Below are 20,396 nucleotides of genomic sequence, written 5' to 3'. Positions count from 1 at the left end.
ATTGTTTCCATAGGGATATGCTCTTGAACTGTGAACTGTGATCCCTAAAGAAGATTGATTCACTCAACTTTGTAGTATTTGGGGGGGGGGGGGGGATCTGCTTTTGTTACTTTCAGTGGTACTAATCTGATATAGTTAAATCTTATATTCTCACAGTGAAGTTAACCAAATCTTTCGATAATGAAATCCTGTGACTGGACCTGAGAATCGGCAAGACAGATCTGTCTACAAACTCAAAAATGTGAAATCTAAAAAAATACATTGGGTGAAGTGGGAGTGTAAAAAACCTGAAAACATTAAAAGGAGCACCTGTAGTTTTAAGCCTCAGGACACAAATAAAGTACTAAATGTCCTTGTTGAAGTAGTTTTTAAGCCTTTAAGAAGTGTTCCTTTATATATAATCTAGCACTAAAGTCCATTTTAAATTAAAATAAAATGGGCTCTAGACAGGGAGGAGGGTGGGTGGGGGAACCCTTCCCTCCCAAGCAGACCGGCCCCAGAGCAGTTTCTGCCACAGGATTTACCTGAAACCGGCACTTGGCTTCATCAAGTTGATCCTTGGCTTCATCAGATAGATCAGGTAGGGGGATGGTGGCAGCATAATATGCTGCTGAGCCAACCCAGGTTGCTTTTGGGGGCAATGGGGAGCTTGGGGTGAGACAGCGGGTGACAAACTACCATTGCCACACTGGGCCGGGTTGCTTTTTGTGAGTGGCAAACCAGGGCCAGTTGCTTTTGGGGTAGGGGGAGGCTTCAGTGGGGAGGCTTCAGACAGGCTTGGCAGGGCATTGCCCTGGCGTGGCAATTTGTCATTTGGGGCGGGGGAAGGCTCCTGGGGTAGGGGAAGGCTGGCAGGGACAGGATGGAATGTCACCCACAAATGGGGGCGCAAGACTCACTTTGTGAGTCCTGAGCGTCCATTGACTTGGGGGGTCGTCATTGGACATTCCATCTCTTAGGTAATTATGTATAAGGATTTGTTATAATTAGAGAGGTGAAATTTTGAAGTTTCCACAGCCAAAAACCCTATTTTTTTCTGGAAAAATAACAGAAATGGGGAGGGGGGAATTGAAATCTATGGAACACTTATTGTCCTATCAAATGTCAACTAATTTTACTGCTTTGACAACATAAAATACATCATGTCTATCTTACTTAGCATATAAAATTGCAATACTTGAAATATTTATGGAATTTAAAGTTATAAATGCCTTTGTTTTCTACAGGCAAAATTGCAAATATACTTGAAAGAAAACTGCAACCTGATGCACCCTATGCTATCTGGTTAGAGAGTGCTCAGTACTAGGGCTGTGCATTTGGATATAGCCAACCCAACAATAAAAAAAATAGGTAACCAGATGAAGCTGAATAGCTGGCACTTTAAAAAAGCCAGAAGGGTTTCAGCTTTTCTGGCTTTTGGTGCAAGAGAAGCAGTTGAGGCAGCACAGGTAGGATCAGCTGATCCCTGCACCCAGCTCCCCCTTGTTGCCTCAGAAACCCAAGGGAGCATCCAAGGTGGCAGGCCAGCCTGGAGGGCTGTGTGTTGCGGTTGGGTGACCCGTACCTGCACACAGCTCTCCACCCATCTCTGAAGTCCAAGTGGGCTTCAGAGATGGCAGGCCAGCAGGGATCTGGTGACCCATTCCTTGTACACAGCTCTTCTGCCCTGCCCCAGCTCTGACATCTGCCAATATTGAAACAAACTGGAGACTCCTTGGCCATTTTTAGGTTCTTTCTTGGACCATTTTGGCCACCTGTCCTGGGCCAATGATGAACAAATTCTGGGTGGCGTAAGTCCCACCACTTGCCTCTTAACCCATGTCCAACATGGCTGGTTAAAGCCAGTGGAGATGGAGTATGGGACCTCCTGGTGGGCATTATCAATCTGTCTCTGAGCTCAGAGGTCTTTCCAGGGAAGCTGAAGGAGGCTGCTCTTACAAAAAAACTATCTCTGGATCCTTATGATCTGTCCATTGACCACCCAGTATTGAATCTTTCATTCCTTGGTAAGGTACTTGAGAGAGCAACAGTGCAACAGCTCCACGTCTTTCCGTAGGATACCTTGATCCTGGACCTGTTTCAGTCTGGCTTCTGCTCTGGCTATGGGACAGAGACTGCACTAGTCACTTGCTAGTGTTTCTGGTCCTAGAAGTGTCCAGCTGTCCTCAAGCAATCCCAGAACTTTCTTGGCTCTGACACTGACCTGGTGGAACACTGTGTCAACTGAGATCCAGATCCTGTGGAATCTGGCTCAATTCTGCAGGTCCTGAAAGAAGGAGGTGTTCCCCCAGGCTTATGGATGAGGCAGCAATGTTTGCACCTTTGCTTGTCTACCTATCCTTATTTTTACTCTTAATCTTTTTCCCCCATTTATTATTTATATAATTTGTCTTATTCCTTTAGTTGTGGGGGAGAAGAAGGAGTTTGTATGCTGTTTTAAGACTCCTAACAGCTGAGAAAAGCAGGGTATACATCCAAACTCTTCTTCTCTTAAGCTATTAGCCACCCTGAGCCCTACTTTGGTCAGGGAATGTAGGATACAAATCTAACAATAAATGAAATATACATGTTTTCATGGAATAGGGGAGAAATTGTGTTGCCGTTTTGTGATTCTGTAGGTTTGGGGGGTATTTTATAGCTTTTACATGCTCTAGTTTATATTTGACATTAAACAGATTGAATTGGAACTTCTCTGCAAAATCTTCAATGTGTTTATTACTTTACTGCAGAATGAAAGTGAATCCAGTGGATGCGAAGAGAATGTGGACATCGAGACCGTGGAAGAACTTTCAGAGAAAATTAATATTGCTCGCCTAAAAGCTTCTGCTACACATGCCATACTGTCGAAGCAACTGTAAGCAGATATGCATTTAGTAGCATGTGGATTTATTATCGTACTACTGTTTTGTTTGTTTGGGAAATGCGTATGTCACCCCTCAGACAAAACGGCTTTTGGAGCATCTATTTTTACCAACATTTTGACGATTTGTTAACTGAAAATTAGTACAAAGCTCTAGTTGTACAGAAGCTGATTTCAATACAAAGACGTATTATAATCACTTGGGAATTAAACTAAATAGTTTTCAAGTAGATATAAGGTTTGTTGGGGGGTGGTTTCCAAGTAAGTTCAATAGCTATTGTTTTTATTGTTTTTTTAAAAAAATTCTACATATTTTAAATGAAAAGTTCTTGAGCCAGCTTATGTGACAATAACAATAAAGTTATTGGAAAACATACCATTAGAAACAGTCATTTCCAAAAACTGTATCTGTTCAATCATTTATGCAAAGCAGGGCAGCAGTTATAAATGGTCAAAAGTAAAACAAAATAGATTAAAATGGCCAAGATGAACCATCCACAGGACCAGTCTATAAATGCATGGGAAGATCACATTTTTACATACTGCTTAAGTCTTAATCCATTTGGCTATAGATGAATACCTGTGAGGAGGCATTTCCAAAGGCCACAAACCACACAGAAAGGGCCTGATTCTGGCCATTCATTTCACATTAGAATATTGAGAGGCATGCAAAAGCAGCTTTCTAAATGTCAAGTATGTCTTGTAAGTGCTGGGGTTGTACGAGATGGCAGTTTAATCATTTATTAGATGAGAAAGACCCCCTAATAAGTCTTTAAAATAACTCCACCATTGTAACCTTTACATTAATAATAGAATAGAATAGAAGAATAGAATAGAATAGAATAGAATAGAAGAATAGAATCTTTATTGGCCAAGTGTGATTGGACACACAAGGAATTTGTCTCCGGTGCATATGCTCTCAGTGTACATAAAAGAAAATACATTTGTCAAGAATCATAAGGTACAGCACTTAATGATTGTCATATAGGTCTAGTAAGCAATCAGGAAACAATCAATAGTAATAAAAACATAAAAACATAAAATCATAAAAACATAAAATCATAAAATCATAACATAATGATTTATTCTTGAGTAGATGAGATGATTACTGCTGTGCAGTGAAGGAGGGGCCAGCTCAGTGTTAAGAGTGTTTCCTTGGCCTGTTGAAGGTCCCAAGTTCAGTCCCCAGCATTTCCAGTTAAAAGAATCGGGTAACAGACCTCTGTTGGCAGCTCTGGAGAGCCAGTGCCAGTCTGAGTAGACAATAGTGACTTCGATGGATCAAGCATTTGGTTCAGTAGAAGGCAGCGTCAGACATTTGGATATGTGGCATTTTGTCATTTTCTATGATGGCCTCAGTATTAAAAGGTATCCTCTATACTAAATTGATTTAAAATCTATTCCAGAACCATAGAAAACGAAGCTTTATTTATATTTATTAATTAAAATATTTATCCCTCCTTTCTACTTCCCCCTGAAAGGAGCCTAAGGCAACTTGCTGAAAAAACACCATAAAATATACATTTTGAGATATACACAGTATAAAACTATAATATCAGACAGAGCAAATTCAGGTGGGAAATATTACCACCCACGTACAGACACTAATAGCTATAAAAAGCATCCCTAACTAATACAGCCTTTTCTAAAGACAGGTGGAGAAGATATTCTTCTTGTTATTTGCATTCCAGGTGGATGGTGCTACCTCTGACAAAGCCTGCAATGAGACTGATAAACATTTTACTGTTCTATGGAAAGCATAGCAAGGTAGCATAGCTGAGAAGCTGTGTGTAAAAATAATATCACCATTGACTAAATTCCACTGCTGTATCAACAGTCACAGTGCCATCCTAAGCAGGTCTGCTCAAAATCCTACTCAAGCCTATTCAGTGGGGTTTACCCCTGGGAAAGCATTCTTAGGATTGCACTATAGTTCTTCAAGATGGGTTGCAAGGATATGCTTGAATTCCTAGCTGATCTCAAACACTACAGCCAGGATCCTTGAGAAAGATGAGTTCTCTTAACCGCCACTACAGCTGGTTCCCAATCTTGATGCTCTTACCACAGTCTCATTTCAGAGCAGTATGTAGGAAGCCTGAGGGTTTAGATATACTAGTGTTTCTGCAGGCTGAAGACTTTCTGCCTGCAAAGCACAACTGTCTTACCTCTCACTCCCCAAACCAGCATTTTAAGGGCTCATTCCGCACATGCAGAATAATACACTTTCAAACTGCTTTCAATGCTCTTTGAAGCTGTGCAGAATAGCAAAATCCACTTGCAAACAGTTGTGAAAGTGGTTTGAAAATGTTGACAGAGAGAAATTTTTCTCTCTTTCTCACAATACTAGAACCAGGGGGCATTCATTAAAAATGCTGGGGGGAAGAATTAGGACTAATAAAAGGAAACACTTCTTCACGCAACGTGTGATTGGTGTTTGGAATATGCTGCCACAGGAGGTGGTGATGGCCACTAACCTGGGTAGCTTTAAAAGGGGCTTGGACAGATTTATGGAGGAGAAGTCGATTTATGGCTACCAATCTTGGTCCTCCTTGATCTGAGATTGCAAATGCCTTAACAGACCAGGTGATCAGGAGCAACAGCCGCAGAAGGCCATTGCGTTCACATCCTACATGTGAGCTCCCAAAGGCACCTGGTGGGCCACTGCGAGTAGCAGAGAGCTGGACTAGATGGACTTTGGTCTGATCCAGCTGGCTTGTTCTTATGTTCTTATGTTCTTAAAACGCATTGTTTTGCGTGTGCGTAAGGGGCCAAGGATTATTTTGGGCTGTAGCAGGAAAAGAGAAGTGAGAAAGTTGCAATCTGTAGGTAAAAATCCTTCTGTCCCTAAAGACATATTGGTGGATCCAAGCCTCATTCTGGTTGAAGGATATGTTCTTACATGTTGCTTGAGGAAATGTTTCTGCAGATGTTGGCTTAGTAATTCACATATAGTTTCAGTTATCTGAAATAAACAGGGTTTTTATTTTTGGATCAGCAAGGTGATCTTTTTAGTTTTATATTGGAATATGAAGCCATGATTAAATAGTCTTGAAACAGGTGGCAAAAAATGTCACACATTGTTGAAAGAGAAAGCTTGGATTTATTTGAGAGATCTGATGCTTTTAGAAAAATTAATTTGAGTGATGAATTCATAAGTTCAAATCTTTTTTTCCCCCTTTCAGTGGCCACAATTAAATGATTGGGCTTTGTTACATGTTAAGTCTTTGTTAATGTTTAATTGCATACTTTATTAGCAACATAATTATGTAGAAATCTACATAATTAAGAAATCTACATAATTAAGAAAAAACTCAATTTTATTCTCCAGGCATATTGTTCGTGACCATTCAAACAAGGCAGTGACAAAGACTCCTAAGGTAGATGTTTGTTTATTTCCCTGTTTTTATGGTGATTTTTGCCAATCGAAAGATTTAGCAATTTGTTGTTAGGTTTTTCTAAGTAGAGAAATATATGTAGTAGCAGGCACCAGCAAAAACCAATGGCTTGTATCAAGATCTTGTAATTTTAAGTTTGACGAGATGGTATTGCTTACCATCAGACAGTGATGTAGAACATGGCTGGGCAGATGTGGGGGACAAAAGTAAATTTGACTCATTGTTACAATGAGATGCAAGATAACTCAGCGCAGGACGTGCAGTCAGTGGCAGCCCATGCCCAGAGTTGAATCTTGTTCTGCAGTAAGGTAACAGGTGGACCTCTCATAACACAAAATACAAGGAAGGATAATAGCACAACTGGAAAGGAGGCTTTATGGATTTGGCTCTTGCTTCTGATCAGGTTTGCACTCTTGGCATGCCAAGGAAATGGTAGTACCCTGCTGTCTAGTTTAGTACTTTAGAGACAAACTTTATTAAACTCAGGTGGATTGTATTAGTATTACATAGGCGCTATTTCACATTTTGGATATATGAATAAAAGAAAAGCTGACCCTTCTATTCTAAGGACATTGTTTTAAATTTTATGATCTAAACTTGATTTTAACTCTCACCATCCCAAGTAAGAATCTCACCCGAATTCTTTTATTTTCTAGTTTTCTGCACCTCTAAATTTGGACAGCTGTTTAATCACCAAAACTCTTTCTTTAAATATTGGTTCAGTTTTAATTGAGAACTCTAGAACTAAGACTACACCCAGGTTTATAGATGAATGTAACATCTGATCTGTTTATTCATATCCCTGTGTGAACAGTATGCTGTATTTTAAGCTGTTGACCAAAGCTTTTTTGTATTGATAGCAACCTGAGCTCTCAAACAAAAAGGCAAAAAATGAAGAGGAAGCCTTTGCTAACTATCGCCAAACACACACAGCAAATGAGCGTCGCCGTCGAAAAGAAATGAGGGGACTTTTTGAAAAGCTGGAGGCAACTTTGGGATTGCACATGGTCCCCAAAGTTTCCAAGTGCTTCATCCTGAAACAAGTAAGTTTTTAATAGCGTATCTGCATTTAAAGAAGACTGAAGGATAGAGTTTCATCTTTACTGAAATAAGATGAACAATGTTCCAGGTTATTACCAGATTGCACCCCATTAAAGAAATCTTTGTTGATTAATTGTATTCATATCAGTAGGCTAACAAATCCCAAAGATTAATAAATATAATCTGTATACATTTCCATCAGAGCAAAAATAGTCTGAAGAAAGAAGCTCATTTTGTTTGACTTGCATACATTTCACAATATGTACCCTTCTTAAGGTTTCATTCATTAGAGGGTTAGAGAAGTGGAAGTGCTGCCTCCTAAAATGACAGTTACTAACAATGGTTTCCATTGATTATTTGTAAAAATAATTTCAGTTTTTTCAAGAGGTCTGCTGTAGGAGACCATTAAAGTGACTAGCAGGACAGTTTTAAGCAGAGACTTTGGTTGGTTTTTGCCATCAGGTTGCGGCCAATTTAGAAAACTTCATGGGGTTTTCAAGGGAAGAGATGTTCAGAGGTGGTTTGCCATTGCCTGGCTCTGGGTTGCAATCCTGCTATTCCTTGGTGGTTTTCCATCCAAATATTGACCAGATCTCATGAGATTGGGCTAGCCTGGGATATTCAGGACTAAGCAGAGTTACATCTCGTTTTGCCCATTGATTCAGAGGACTTTGCTTAGGATTGAACTGTAAATGCTGAAGCTCTACTTTACTACATTTTTAAACTGAAATAGAGATGTGCATAACAAAACTGGTGAAGTGCACTTGAGGTACCTAATCTGCCTCTCAAGTAGAAATTGGAAACTGAAAATGTGCGCCTGACCTAATCTTTTCTCGTAGTAGAACTTCAGGCTTATTTGTATACTCCATAGGAATATAAGAATAGCCATGCCAGATCAGAAGCAGCCCCTTCCCCTCAAAAGAATGTCTGTTCATTCACCAAGGAAGGGGTCCCTTCTAAGATACCAGATCCCCTTACCTCAAAGAGATTATCTTCACTAAGGGCTCCATTATCCATGACTGGCAGGGAGTCTCCATTCTGGGATTGGGATGCATCTATTGCATTTTCAGAGTCCTAACCCACTGCTCTGTCTAGTTTAGCTCCTTCACTTGATCTAACTTTGTTTCAAAGAAATTAACTCGTTCCTTAAGAGGCAGGATCTTTTTGCACAGAGCACTTACCCATGACTTCTGTCCAGCAAGCAGATAGTCATGCATGTGACAGTATACTGGATAGCCCGCCAACCCCTGCTGGTTTTCTATCTACATAATTGGTGTTTTATTTCTTTTGGATGTGTTTACTCTGGAAATGAAAAGGGATAATTGCACTGCTCTCTATGCCTTGTGCTTCCTCTGTATTGCATAAGGCTCTAGCACCCTGGCTTCCTTTGCTGCTAAACCTGTACGAATGCTAAACTTGCTAATATATAGATCTGTCTATCCCTCCTGCTTTAACCAGTCACTCTGACAGAGCCTAGGATGTGAGAGTCACCTATTCACCTGCCTGAACAATGGATATTGAGTACAAATGGGTGGAGAGCGCTCCTGCAGGGCACAGAGATCTAATCTGCCCTGATAACATCTAATAATCCGGAGCCCTTCGGGGATCGGGCGGTATACAAATTAAATAAATAATAATAGTAATAATAGTTGATTTAGAACCCTTTAAACCTAACTTTGTTCAGGTGTCCCTGTGTTGTTTTAATAGCTACAGCAATGCTAATAAGATGTAAGTTGATACCCTTCTGAAGCACATAGGCCTTAATTTAAACTATATTATATTAATTATAAATATTAACTCTTACTGCACTTCACACAGATGCTTAACTTGCTAAGCTGCTTCTCTTTATGGACTCCTTGTCTCTGTGACTTTTGATAGAGCCATGTTAGCCAAGGATTGGTTGTTTTTTTCATTGTGTCTACAGATTAGAGTATTTTACAGCATCAGAGCCTTATCTTCTGAAGAGCATTTTGAAAAGGAAGTTGCCTTTTATGTATCTTTTGCTGGAATCTAAAAATGGTTCATTGGTTCTTTCAGGCTTTTGAAGAGATCCAGGGCCTGACAGATCAGGCAGATAAACTGACCGGGCAAAAGAACTTGCTCATCCGGAAACAGGAAACCCTGATTCGTAAAGTCTCTTCACTCTCAGGTGAGATTGTATTAAGAAGAGGGAGCAGTAACAGCCCATAAAGCAAGGAAACACTAGGATGGTCCCCAGCATTTGTGAATGTATAAAATGGCATTTGTATGGAAGTATGGGGGCTAAATTTTCAAAACTTTATGGGGAGGGGTCATAAAATGCTCAACAGTTTTGGTGCTATTGAACTTGAACCTCTAAAGAGCTGGAGAGTCTATGATTTTTGTGGTCCCCATAAGCTTGCTTTCAGTGGCTAGTAAGCTTTACGCAAGGTACCTTATGATACGTCTCACTGCCTGGTCCTCTTCAGTGCTAGGCCCGGAACAGATAGGATATGCCACAGGTAAATCCACCCTTGACCATTGTCTGGTTTTAAACCATTTGGCGGAGAAATATTGCCACCCCAAGGGTGGGAAACTCCTTGCGGCTTTCCTAGATTTGAAATGCGCATTCGACTCTATCCCCAGGAATCAGCTGTGGGAAAAATTGACTGTGTTGGGAATAGACCAGAGATTACTGTTTCTTATTCGCCAGTTGTATTCCTCAACTACCTGTCAAGTTCGTTGTGATCGTGCGGGCCGCCTAACTTCACCTATAGTTTCTAACAAGGGAGTCAAGCAGGGTTGTATTCTTGCTCCTCTCCTGTTCAATCTTTATTTAAACGACCTTGCTCCTCATTTATCTCAGACTGAAAGTCACGCACCCATTTTGGGACAAAGACCCACATGTGCACTTCTCTATGCAGACGACACTGTGTTACTGTCTCGGTCCAAGGTGGGCCTGCAAAGACTACTTCAAGCCTTTGCGACGCATCGCACTGCAAACAGTGCCCTGTCGATTAATTATAACAAATCCAAAGTGCTGATCTTTTCGAATTCAAAAAAAACTCAGCACGTGGAAAATAAACGGTACATTGATTGAACAGGTCCATTCATACAGATATTTAGGAATCACCTTCCATCATTCCTTAACCTGGACCTCTCATATCCACCAGACTCTCAATACAAGTAAAATCAAAGTGTTGGCAATATCCAGATTTTTTCACACCAGAGGCGGTCAGTTTTCCTGCCGCGAATGGAAGTTTTTCAGTTAAAACTACTGCCACAATTACTTTCACGGAGCTCCAATCTGGGGAGCAAAACCGCTGAGAAATTAGAGAGTGTTCAATCTTTGTTTCTTCAGTTGCTTATTGGGTCTTCCAAACTCAGTCAATGTATCAAGTTCTTTTGTTTAGAAACCGGAGCCAAGACAATTTTTCCCGGGTTTGGCTCTCTTTGTTTAAATACTGGCTTCGCCTTCATTATAGAGCCCTCCCGGCAGTCTCACATATTTTCTGTTAAGCCGCACCACTTCCACTCCACCTGGCACACCAAAATTATCAAGCAAATAAACAACATAGGTGTATCTTTTGACCAACTCCTACTGATGGATCTAAAGACAGGCTTTCGGAGTTTTGAAACAACGTACTCTTGACATTGAAGGGCAGCTTCTCACAGCTGGAGCCTGCAGAACTTGTTCTCCCACATTTTATGGCATTTCACCACCATTGCCGGGTTTTATGGCTAAATATATGAGTAATTTAATCAATCCACATCTCCGCAGATATTTTATGCTTGCTCGGCTAAATGTGTTACCGACTGCCCAAACAAGAGGCAGATATCATGGCATCCCACAGGAGAACAGGACTTGTTCCTGTGCAGCGGGCCTACCCGAAACAACTGAACACGTGCTCCTTCATTGCAAAGATTTGGCAGTCTATCGGTTGCTTTTTCTCGAGGCCATCTTGAAGAAATTTTCAGTGAGATCAGACAAGGAAATAGTTTCACACCTGCTTAGTGACCATCATCCCCACACTACTGAATCAGTTGCCAGGTTTTTAACAAAGGCACTTGGATCAAGAGTGAAACCTTTGTGTAAATTTTAGTCAATTGGTTTTAACATAATCTGTATTTTACCACTCTTTATATGCCATTAAAGGTTTTGTATTTGTATTTGTTTGTTGATTTTTGTGGTATGAAATAATGAGTTTTGCTAATCAGTAAACTTTTGGGGAAGGGGGCTGTTTAAGGGGTAGAAGCATACCAATTATGGGAGGAAGCCTTACTTCTGTTTTTTTTTCTGTAGGCAAAACACAGGAGGTGGTCTTGAAGAAGCTAGAATATATTTATGCCAAACAGAAAGCAGTAGAGGCACAAAAGAAGCAGCGGCAGGAAGCAGAACCTGCCAAGACTTCTGAATCCAAAGAGATAGTTCCATCTTCTGCAGAAGCGAATCCCTCTCCTCTTTTCAGAGAGTTGGAAGAAGCCACTGTGTCCAGCAAGCGTACAAAACCATTGATACTTGCTAGAAAAAGAAACCAGATCCCAGGTAGGTTGAAGTTAGAGGATAGTAGTTGATCATACCCCAAAGGGAAAACCAAGGATGCTGGTAATTCTTGGAAATATTGTATCTCTATACCTAGAGTATTCCAAGTACAGCCTCATAATTCACATTTTTATTTATTCATGTTTGGATTTAGAAGAGGAGTTTGAATTTATATCCCCCCCTTTCTCTCCTGTAAGGAGACTCAAAGGGGCTTCCTTTCCCTCCCCTCCCCCAACAAACACCCTGTGAGGTGGTTGGGGCTGAGAGAGCTCTGAAGGGCTATGACTAGCCCAAGGTCAACCAGCTGGTGTGTGTTGGAGTGCAGAGGCTAATCTAGTTGCCCAGATAAGCCTCCACAGCTCAAGTGGTAGGGTGGGAAATCAAACCCGGTGTGCTAACTGATAGGCAGCCAGTGGAGCAACCGCAATATGAGAGTAATAGGCATGTTCCATCTAGCTCTCAATAATAGCCAAGTCATGGCATTCAGTATTAACTAGATATCTTAAGTTCATTGGGGATGAGGGGGGACCTATTTGTTTGATAAGACTTATATCCCACCCTTTCCTGTCTGAAGGCAGCTTACAAATACAAGTATACAAAGATACTATATAAAATCTATATACCAATAAAATCAGTTCAATTCATTTCCTCCCCACACACTTATTATTACAACATCTTATAACTTAACAGTTGACTGACCCAGGAGGAGGGAAACTGTTATAGAGTCAAGCCCACCCACCCCAAACTAGATGTAATGTAAAACACACTACAGTGGTTTAAATCTCATTGTTACTGTGATGTGGATCCAGGTGGCCAGATCATGTGTATTGGGGGGGGGGGGGGGGACGGGACATTTTCTAGGGTAGACTAAATTGGAAGAAGGCATTTTTTTCCAGCTGTATTAGCTTGCTTCTCCACCAATAACTCAGTATAATCCCAAAGCTCTTAACTGAGTCTGCAAGGGTCAGCTTGCAGCACAGCTTCCTTCAAGTTCCCTGTCTTCTCAGCCAGAAATACCTTTGTCTTTCCGGGATATTGTTTCAATTCATTCACTCTTATCCTTTAACCACAGCTAGGCAGTAAGAATTGGATGAGAATATATAGAGCTGGGTGTCATCAGCAAATTGATAATAGCCAGTTCTACAACTATGACAGAAATTGAAAAGCATGAGGGATAGAACTGTGCCCTGTTGAACTCCGCAGGATAGGTCCCACACTGATGATAACTGGTCTCCAACAGCAACACTTTTATTTGCACCAATACAACTCATATCCACTCATAACTACTTCTGCCTCCAAGTGTCTCAATAAGATGACACGGGCCACTGTATCAAAAACCAAACACTTAATTGCTTGAAAACTCTGATCACAGTGAACACTCATCACACAAGGTTATGTTGTACCTTAGCCCATGCACTATTTTAATATTATGCCATGCCACCTTAATGTTTTCCCCAGAATTTTCCTTTTGGTGCACTTTATTAAGCTGGTAGACTGGTTCAATGAGAAGACAAGAGTTGACCATTCTTGCAGAGCAAGAGGTTGATTGGTGTAGCTCATAGTGATACACAGTTCTGCTTCTCCTCTCCATATACATGTTTCAGCACTTCTCTGTCTTGTCTTTTTTTTTCAGGGGAGACATCTCCTGTGACACTAACAAATGCTAGCTTAGTAATGACTGCTCAAGGTCAGGTCCTTACATTCAAGAATCCCCTGATGCCAGGACAGATTGCTGCTGTGCCTTCCACACTCCTGCAAGCTGAGCTCAAATCAGAAGTTGACAGTAGCAGTGGGAAAATGCAACCCGGTAAGGCTGCTTTGGATTTGGATTTGACCTAGTTTATAAAAGCCGATGGTTCTAATAAAATCAGAGTTTTCCTTCACAGTTAATCTATTTAATTCTCCCTTGTATTGTCTCATCTGACTTTCAGTCAGTATATTTGTGAAAAATATTTGATTATAAACACTGTTCAAGATCCTTAGTCCTTAGTTGCTCTTTTTGACAACAAGAAATAACAGGTTTAAATTCAAAATACTTCACCAGTAAGTAGGGCGCAGAGATTTGTTAAAAGTATAAAAGGTGAATGTTTCATCTGCTGCCCTGTGGTAAAGTTTATTTATAGAGCTGGTCTGCTTAATTTTCTTTTCCTTGATAGCATATCTAATATTGCATTCACTGTTTCTGTGGATAAGGTATTGCTTCTGTGGTGATTCAGTTGCCGGGATCAACAGTACCAGTGCAAGTTAAAGGCATCCTCCCCGACTCTACTGTTCCTATTACTTTATCTGCTGTGGCAAGTAACCCTTCCTCTCCAGTTGTAGAGACAACTTCAGAACTCACTCCAGGTACACTTAAATTACATGCAATAAGATGAATGCAAATAACTTTCTCTGTTTGCTTACAGTCCAGGATATAATAAATATTGCCTTATTACTGCAATATTTTGTTACCCGTTACAGTGTACTATATGACTGTTAATTGCCTTGCAATTCACACATTTATTTGGTTGTTTATTGAAAACATTTACATCCTTCACTCTTACGTTGGAAAGATCCTAAGGTGATTTTTTATTTAGCAACGACATGGCTGAAATAGCTGACAGTATTATGTAGTGATAAATAATGGCTTTTATTTGCATAAGAACATTAGAAGCGGGATAATAATTTTCCAGCTCCTCTCTCCATTGGTTCTAACAGACTTTGCTTTATTTTGGTTTGTAGAAAATGAAGATTCATTCTTGATGCCAAGGATAGTAAATGTGACATCATTAGCTGCTGATGAAGATAACAATTTAAATCTGGATGTAAATGAGAACCCACATATAACCACAGATGTTGATTCCCAGACATCTGAGCCAGTAGCATCTCAGGAAACAAATATTCAGTCTGTAGAAAAAGCTGAAGCTTCTTATGGAAACAAAAGAGAGATTACTGAAACAACAGATCAGTTCCTTAAGAAAAAAGAAGTTGTTTTTCCACAAATAGTGAATGTCTCCAGTTTAAAAGAATCTCCAGGAACCTTTGCAACAAAACTCTGCATTGAACAATTAGCTCGAAGCCAATCAAGAGAAAAAAAGACTGACAGGGGAGGAGCCAGACAGCAGTCAAAAGATTCTTTATTCCAAGGACTGCAGGTTGAGGAACCCAAAGCCCTTGGTATAGAAATGGAATTACAAAAAGTAGCTTCTGCAATACAGGAAGCAGCATCAGATGCAAGTGACTTAATGGACATGGAAGAGAATGATGACACAGATGAAACTCTTACCTCGCTTCTGAATGAAATTGCATTTCTTAACCAACAGCTGAATGATGATGCTTCAGATGTGTCAGAACTCCCCAACTCTCTAAGCTCCTGCTTCTCTCCAGGAGACATGGAGAGTCATAGGGAATCAGCTACTGTCGATGGATCTCCATTTCAGTTTGGCCCATTGAGTGGGAGCTTCAAGGACTTCTCCGTAGCTCGAGAGAGTAGCAATTCTATAACTCCTCTCCTCCTTCACTTAGATGATGATGAATTGCCTAATGGTAACAGAAACTCAAGAGACCTTTCATCTGAATCAGGTGCTTTGAAAATCATGCTAAACTCTGAAGCAAAGCACCCAGATCCTAGTCTGTCAGCCGTAAGTGTTGGTGGAAGTGGAAAATGTATTGAACCTCTGTCAAAGGCCACAGGTGTGTCACCTCCAGTTCTACAAATGAAAACTAACTTAGAATCTGGCAGTACTGATGCATCATGGAGACCCATGCCCAAACTGGCACCACTTGGGTTAAAAGCTGCAAACATTTCATTAGAGTCAGAAGGACAGAATGCCAGGGTGATGCCTGTATTGGCACCTGTTGCTGCAAAAACTTCATCTACTGACATAAAAACTTCACAGCCAGTGACTAGTCCAAGTCAGGACAATAAAGCAATGCCTGCATTAGCACCCGTGGTTACAAAATCAAAATAGTAATGCAACTTTACATTCAGACAGTGTTCACAAGTAATTTGTTTACTTCTCAGAAATGTTCAAAGATAACTTGGACATTTAACATGCTTCTGATATCTTGGGCATTTGACATGCTTCTCTCTACGTAGTTCTTCAGGCTAGATATTTCAGGTTTGGAGAACCCAAACAACAACGAATTAGGAGTACAAGCCCTGCCAAATAAGAAAATTATGAAGCTGCCCAATTTTCTGGGTATTTTTAGAGCCTTTGTGAAATAGGATGATTTAATGAAGAATATTAGATATTTTTAATGCATTTTCCTGGTTAAACAATGTAGAGCTGCCCCCCAAAAATCACTAAGCTGAGTCATTTTCTTGTCCATTTCCAGAATGATTCTTTAAAAGGCATGAAAGGAGACACAACATGCAGTTTTCTGTTCTCTTTTCAAAAACGCTTAGAGTTTCAAAAGAACACTTCAGGGCTGTAAATGGATTGTATATTAATGTCTTGTGTGATGAATTGAGGAGTCCTATTAGAAGAAGCAAAAATTCATTATAAAGAAACTGAAGACAGTTGAACCACATAATGTTCACTCTTTTAACTGAATAGTTGGAAACTTCACTTTTAAATCAATTACTGTGAAGTGATTTCACTGATATTTTTGTACACAGCTTTTTTGTATGTATGTAAAATAATGAATATTTCTACCTAGGAACACTGTTGCTGGTTTCCTACAATGATTGTAAATAGCAATTTTTGAGAACCCATGAAGCATCAAGGTGCTCTAAGTTAATCACTGTTATGGAAATTGTATGAAATCTGAAAAATGCTGCATTTTTTCTTAATTATATTAAGGAATGTAGATCACTGTTTTTGCTTATGCAAGCAGCAAGCGTAAGGCTTTCCCATTCATTGTTGTGATTTCTTCACAAAGATGGGTTCATCTCCCATTACTGTAATTGATTTAGATTGTGAGAAGCTGTCTTCTGCATGAGTGTGGAAAAGTAGATCCGTTCTACTTGCTTGTTTTAGTGAAGCTTCATTCAGCATCCATTAAGCCACTGCTTCTTTCTACTCATATGTTGGTTTATAACAGTGGATAGACATAGATTTAAACCTCCTTTGCTTTGTAATTTTACAAAGTAAAGGAACATTTTACAGAGAATTTGTGGTTACCTGAAGAACTGATTTGAAATAGTAAGGTAAAGAAAACTGTTTGATAGTTTTCATAGTCTTCCACTGTTAGATACACTCTTTGTGTCCTATACTTTGTATCTTTTTGTCATAAAGCTCTCCTATGCTTAATGGTAATCATTCAGTGCCTTAGAATCTAGAAAGAAACCCAGCATCTACATGCTTGGTTAAAAGTGAGTCCGTGCATCTATTTCAATTATCCAGTTTGGACACAAGAGTAAGCTGCAGTTACTTTCTAAATACAGAAGATGAGTTATGCTATGTATGCTAAAGATGGTTCAGTTTGCCAATTTTCTTCTGCATTCTGTAGAGCCAACACAATGCTAAAATCCCCACAAAAGTACCACACTATAACAGCCTTTTCCCTTCTTTTTTGCTTCTTCCCTGAATCCTTGTTGGTTATATTATGTGCTTCATTCTGTTTAGCTACAAAAACTGCATACCGGTAGTAACCACCTATAATAAATGAGTCTGAGAAATTAGACATCTTATTTTTTGAGAAAGCACTTGGCTGTTTTAAATATATTTAAAGCTGCATTATGATTTAACATTGGATAGTGAAGCATTAGAGGAAAACTTCTGTTTAAATAATTAAGTCCAGTTTTTAAGGCTTTTCAAAATACTGAACCCTTCCTTTTAATTATTCTACAGTCAAGTTTCATCCTGCATTTGAATGCTCACACCCTGCATTTTTAACAATGTAATAAAAGTGCATCCCAAGATGCACAGTTTTGCTGTCCTTTATTTCAAAAGTAATCTTGGAAATTCTGTATATTGCCTTCAGCAAATAATCAAGACTCTGAACTTCAAAAATGGCATTTTGTAATCAAGTGATCAACTGAACCCCTTACAAAGAGCACATTTTCATTTAATCACGATTCCTGAATATTTGATTTTTAATGTATCTGTAAATAGGATGGAATGTTTTTAAGAATATAATGAAATGTCAGTTTTGATTTTACTATATATTCTTGTCCTCATTTTCTGTATCTCCTGAAAAGCAAATATTTTTATAGATATCTAACCACAAAGACTATTTCAATAATATGGGAGGGAGAGTCCATACAATGACAATAAACTCTCTTCAACTAGAAGCTGGCTTTGAAACATTATTTCTAGGTGGAAAAAAAAACATGTGGAATAAACCAGCTTTAGTAGTGTGAAGTAGATTGGGGAGGGGGGATTTGTAGAAAGGATTTCTTTTCTCCCTGAGCATCACAACAGTGAGAGAAGAAAATATTAAGACAAGATTGGGCAAGAAGGAATAATTCCTGAAGAAGTTGGGCAAGCTATTATTGACGAACTCCATTTTTGCTGGATCTCTTTGTAATTCCAATTCTTCTGTTTGATTTGCACTGTATATGAAATTTCTTATTAATCAAGACCTAAGTGTGTTTTAGAGGCTACCCAAGTATTGAAAAGGTGGTAGAAAACACACCTATCATAAACATTATCAGAGCAATTACTGGAGGCTCACAAAGTGTTGCTTAGTAGAATAGTTTTCCTATTTTGTATTAAAGGGGCCTCATTATAGGATCTCTACACTTGGGGTGACCGCACTGCTAGAAAAGAGTGCCCACTGGTATCAAGAGGCTGGATCCACTGGATAGGTTCTCAGAATTTGCCAAAGTAAACCTTTCCTAAGCAGCCCATGTTTGTATCAAAATTCTTTTAATGATCTGGAGAGGCTTGTAAACGTATACCACAGTGCAGAATGCTGCAGCAACATTGCATCCTTGTCCCACTTTTGCTGGTGGCTCGTGTCAGTGCAGTGAGGTGTTTTTTTTCTTATATCTCTTCACCACAGCACCCCATACAGCAGTTCATTTTGTTTGTGAAGCTCTCCTGACTATTAGGATTTTCAGGACACACTGCAGACTGGGAGGGCAAGATGGCAAAGGCCTGCTCTGCCAACTCCTGTGAGTTTTTCCTGCAAGATCCAAACCAGAGTTTTTATAGAGAAATACAAGTGTCCAGGGACACTCTTGCATCTTTAGTTGGTGACTGCCAACTTGAATGGCATTTTCTATTCAAGAGGTGGTACCACTTTACCACTAAAATGTCATAATGTATTTCTACACATTAAATATGTACAGTACAGGAGGCTGTATACAGCATATGTATCACCTAGATCTGCTGTAAATCAAAAATTGCCTATGTGTTCACAATTCTTTGCAATTGCATATGCAGTTGGGGGAATTCACTGCTTCTGCTTATTAGTCACCCTTCAATAGTCCCTGAGAATAGGAATTAACTCTTCTTTGTCTACTCAGAGGCAAATACTTTCAGAAAAAGAGAATTTGCTGGGGTTGAACTAGGAGGCACTTCTCACTTCTGTCCTACTCACCCACCATGTAGTACAATCACAGAAGAACCCTTTGATGAAGAGTAGGAAATGGTGTTGTCAGGTAACCTTACCTTAGAATGAATATATTGGCAGGTAGATTCCATCCAAGTGGCTGCAGGATCGATTCCTCCTAGCCTTCACCCTTCCTGATAAGAAAGTGCAAGCGTGAGAACCTGACTCAGTATGATTGTTTAGTGATACTCATATTTTGATGCTGCCCCTAAGCAAGTTGTAAAAGGAAGAGAAAACAATAGCACATGGATTTAACTGGAGACCTGGAGTTTCTGGGAACCGTTGCTATATGAAGCCCCCAGTGTCTAAAGCAGTGATGGCGAACCTATGGCACGGGTGCCAGAAGTGGTACTCAGAGCCCTTTCTGTGGGCACGCACAGAGTCACCCCCCCGCCCCACACACAAACATCTAGGCTGGCCTGGGCCGCTGGGCTCAATTATTAGCATTCAACTTAAGACCTAGTTTTGGGGAAGCAGTATAGGTAACCCTGTAAGCACTGTTAAACCCCACTAATTTTCATGCAAAGAACTAAAGCGTGATCCTTTACCTGGGAGTAAGCTCGGTTGCTGGCAATAGGGCTTGCTTCTGAGTAAACCCTCCTAGGGTCGTGATTTACCTATTCGAAGAGCTGCACGTTTGCTTCAAAGCAAAGCCACCAACTACCAGCAAGTTTACTCCCAAGTAATGCATGCCTCAGAGCCAATCATTTTTTCTAAACTAAAACCTCAGTATTCAGGTTAAATTGCCATGTTGGCACTTTGCGATAAATAAGTGGGTTTTGGGTTGCAATTTGGGCACTTGGTCTCGAAAGGGTTCACCATCACTGGACTAAAGGAACATCAGAAGCTGTCTTTGTTTATATTGAGGCTTGCTTTCTTTTCTCCAGTTTAAGTGTACTCATGTCACCTCACTACCTTGCCTCACTGAGTTTCCTTTGGCCACCCAGATCAATTAAAAAGAACCCTTGCCTCAGGTTCTGCACCACATTGGTGTCTCCTGTGCAATGATGTTTCTTTGTGGTCTGCTACGTTGAGCTAGTTGGCAGAGCTTTTCTCTGCTTGCAGGCTGATACAATTTTTTAAATTAGATTACAACTGAGATTAAGCTCAGTTGATA

At 40.0% G+C, this 20,396-nt stretch overlaps 1 protein-coding gene across 3 annotated transcripts in view; it reads left to right on the top strand.

Moving 5' to 3' along the window:
- The window catches only part of MGA (MAX dimerization protein MGA), a 97,978-nt gene extending 79,964 nt beyond the window's left edge, over positions 1–18,014 (top strand). For all 3 annotated transcript variants that reach the window (XM_048484347.1, XM_048484348.1, XM_048484344.1), the window contains 8 exons: positions 2,730–2,854; positions 6,189–6,237; positions 7,116–7,298; positions 9,334–9,445; positions 11,558–11,800; positions 13,431–13,604; positions 13,991–14,143; positions 14,519–18,014. In XM_048484347.1, the coding sequence (XP_048340304.1) occupies positions 2,730–2,854; positions 6,189–6,237; positions 7,116–7,298; positions 9,334–9,445; positions 11,558–11,800; positions 13,431–13,604; positions 13,991–14,143; positions 14,519–15,747 (2,268 nt within the window). In that variant the 3' untranslated portion in view covers positions 15,748–18,014. The remainder of the gene's footprint in view (positions 1–2,729; positions 2,855–6,188; positions 6,238–7,115; positions 7,299–9,333; positions 9,446–11,557; positions 11,801–13,430; positions 13,605–13,990; positions 14,144–14,518) is intronic.
- Positions 18,015–20,396: the final 2,382 nt, after the last annotated feature.

Source organism: Sphaerodactylus townsendi, linkage group LG02 (genome assembly GCF_021028975.2).
Source record: "Sphaerodactylus townsendi isolate TG3544 linkage group LG02, MPM_Stown_v2.3, whole genome shotgun sequence".
Classification (NCBI taxonomy): domain Eukaryota; kingdom Metazoa; phylum Chordata; class Lepidosauria; order Squamata; family Sphaerodactylidae; genus Sphaerodactylus; species Sphaerodactylus townsendi.
The sequence above is the reverse complement of the archived record's forward strand: the minus strand, read 5'-3'. Positions and strand labels throughout refer to the sequence as shown.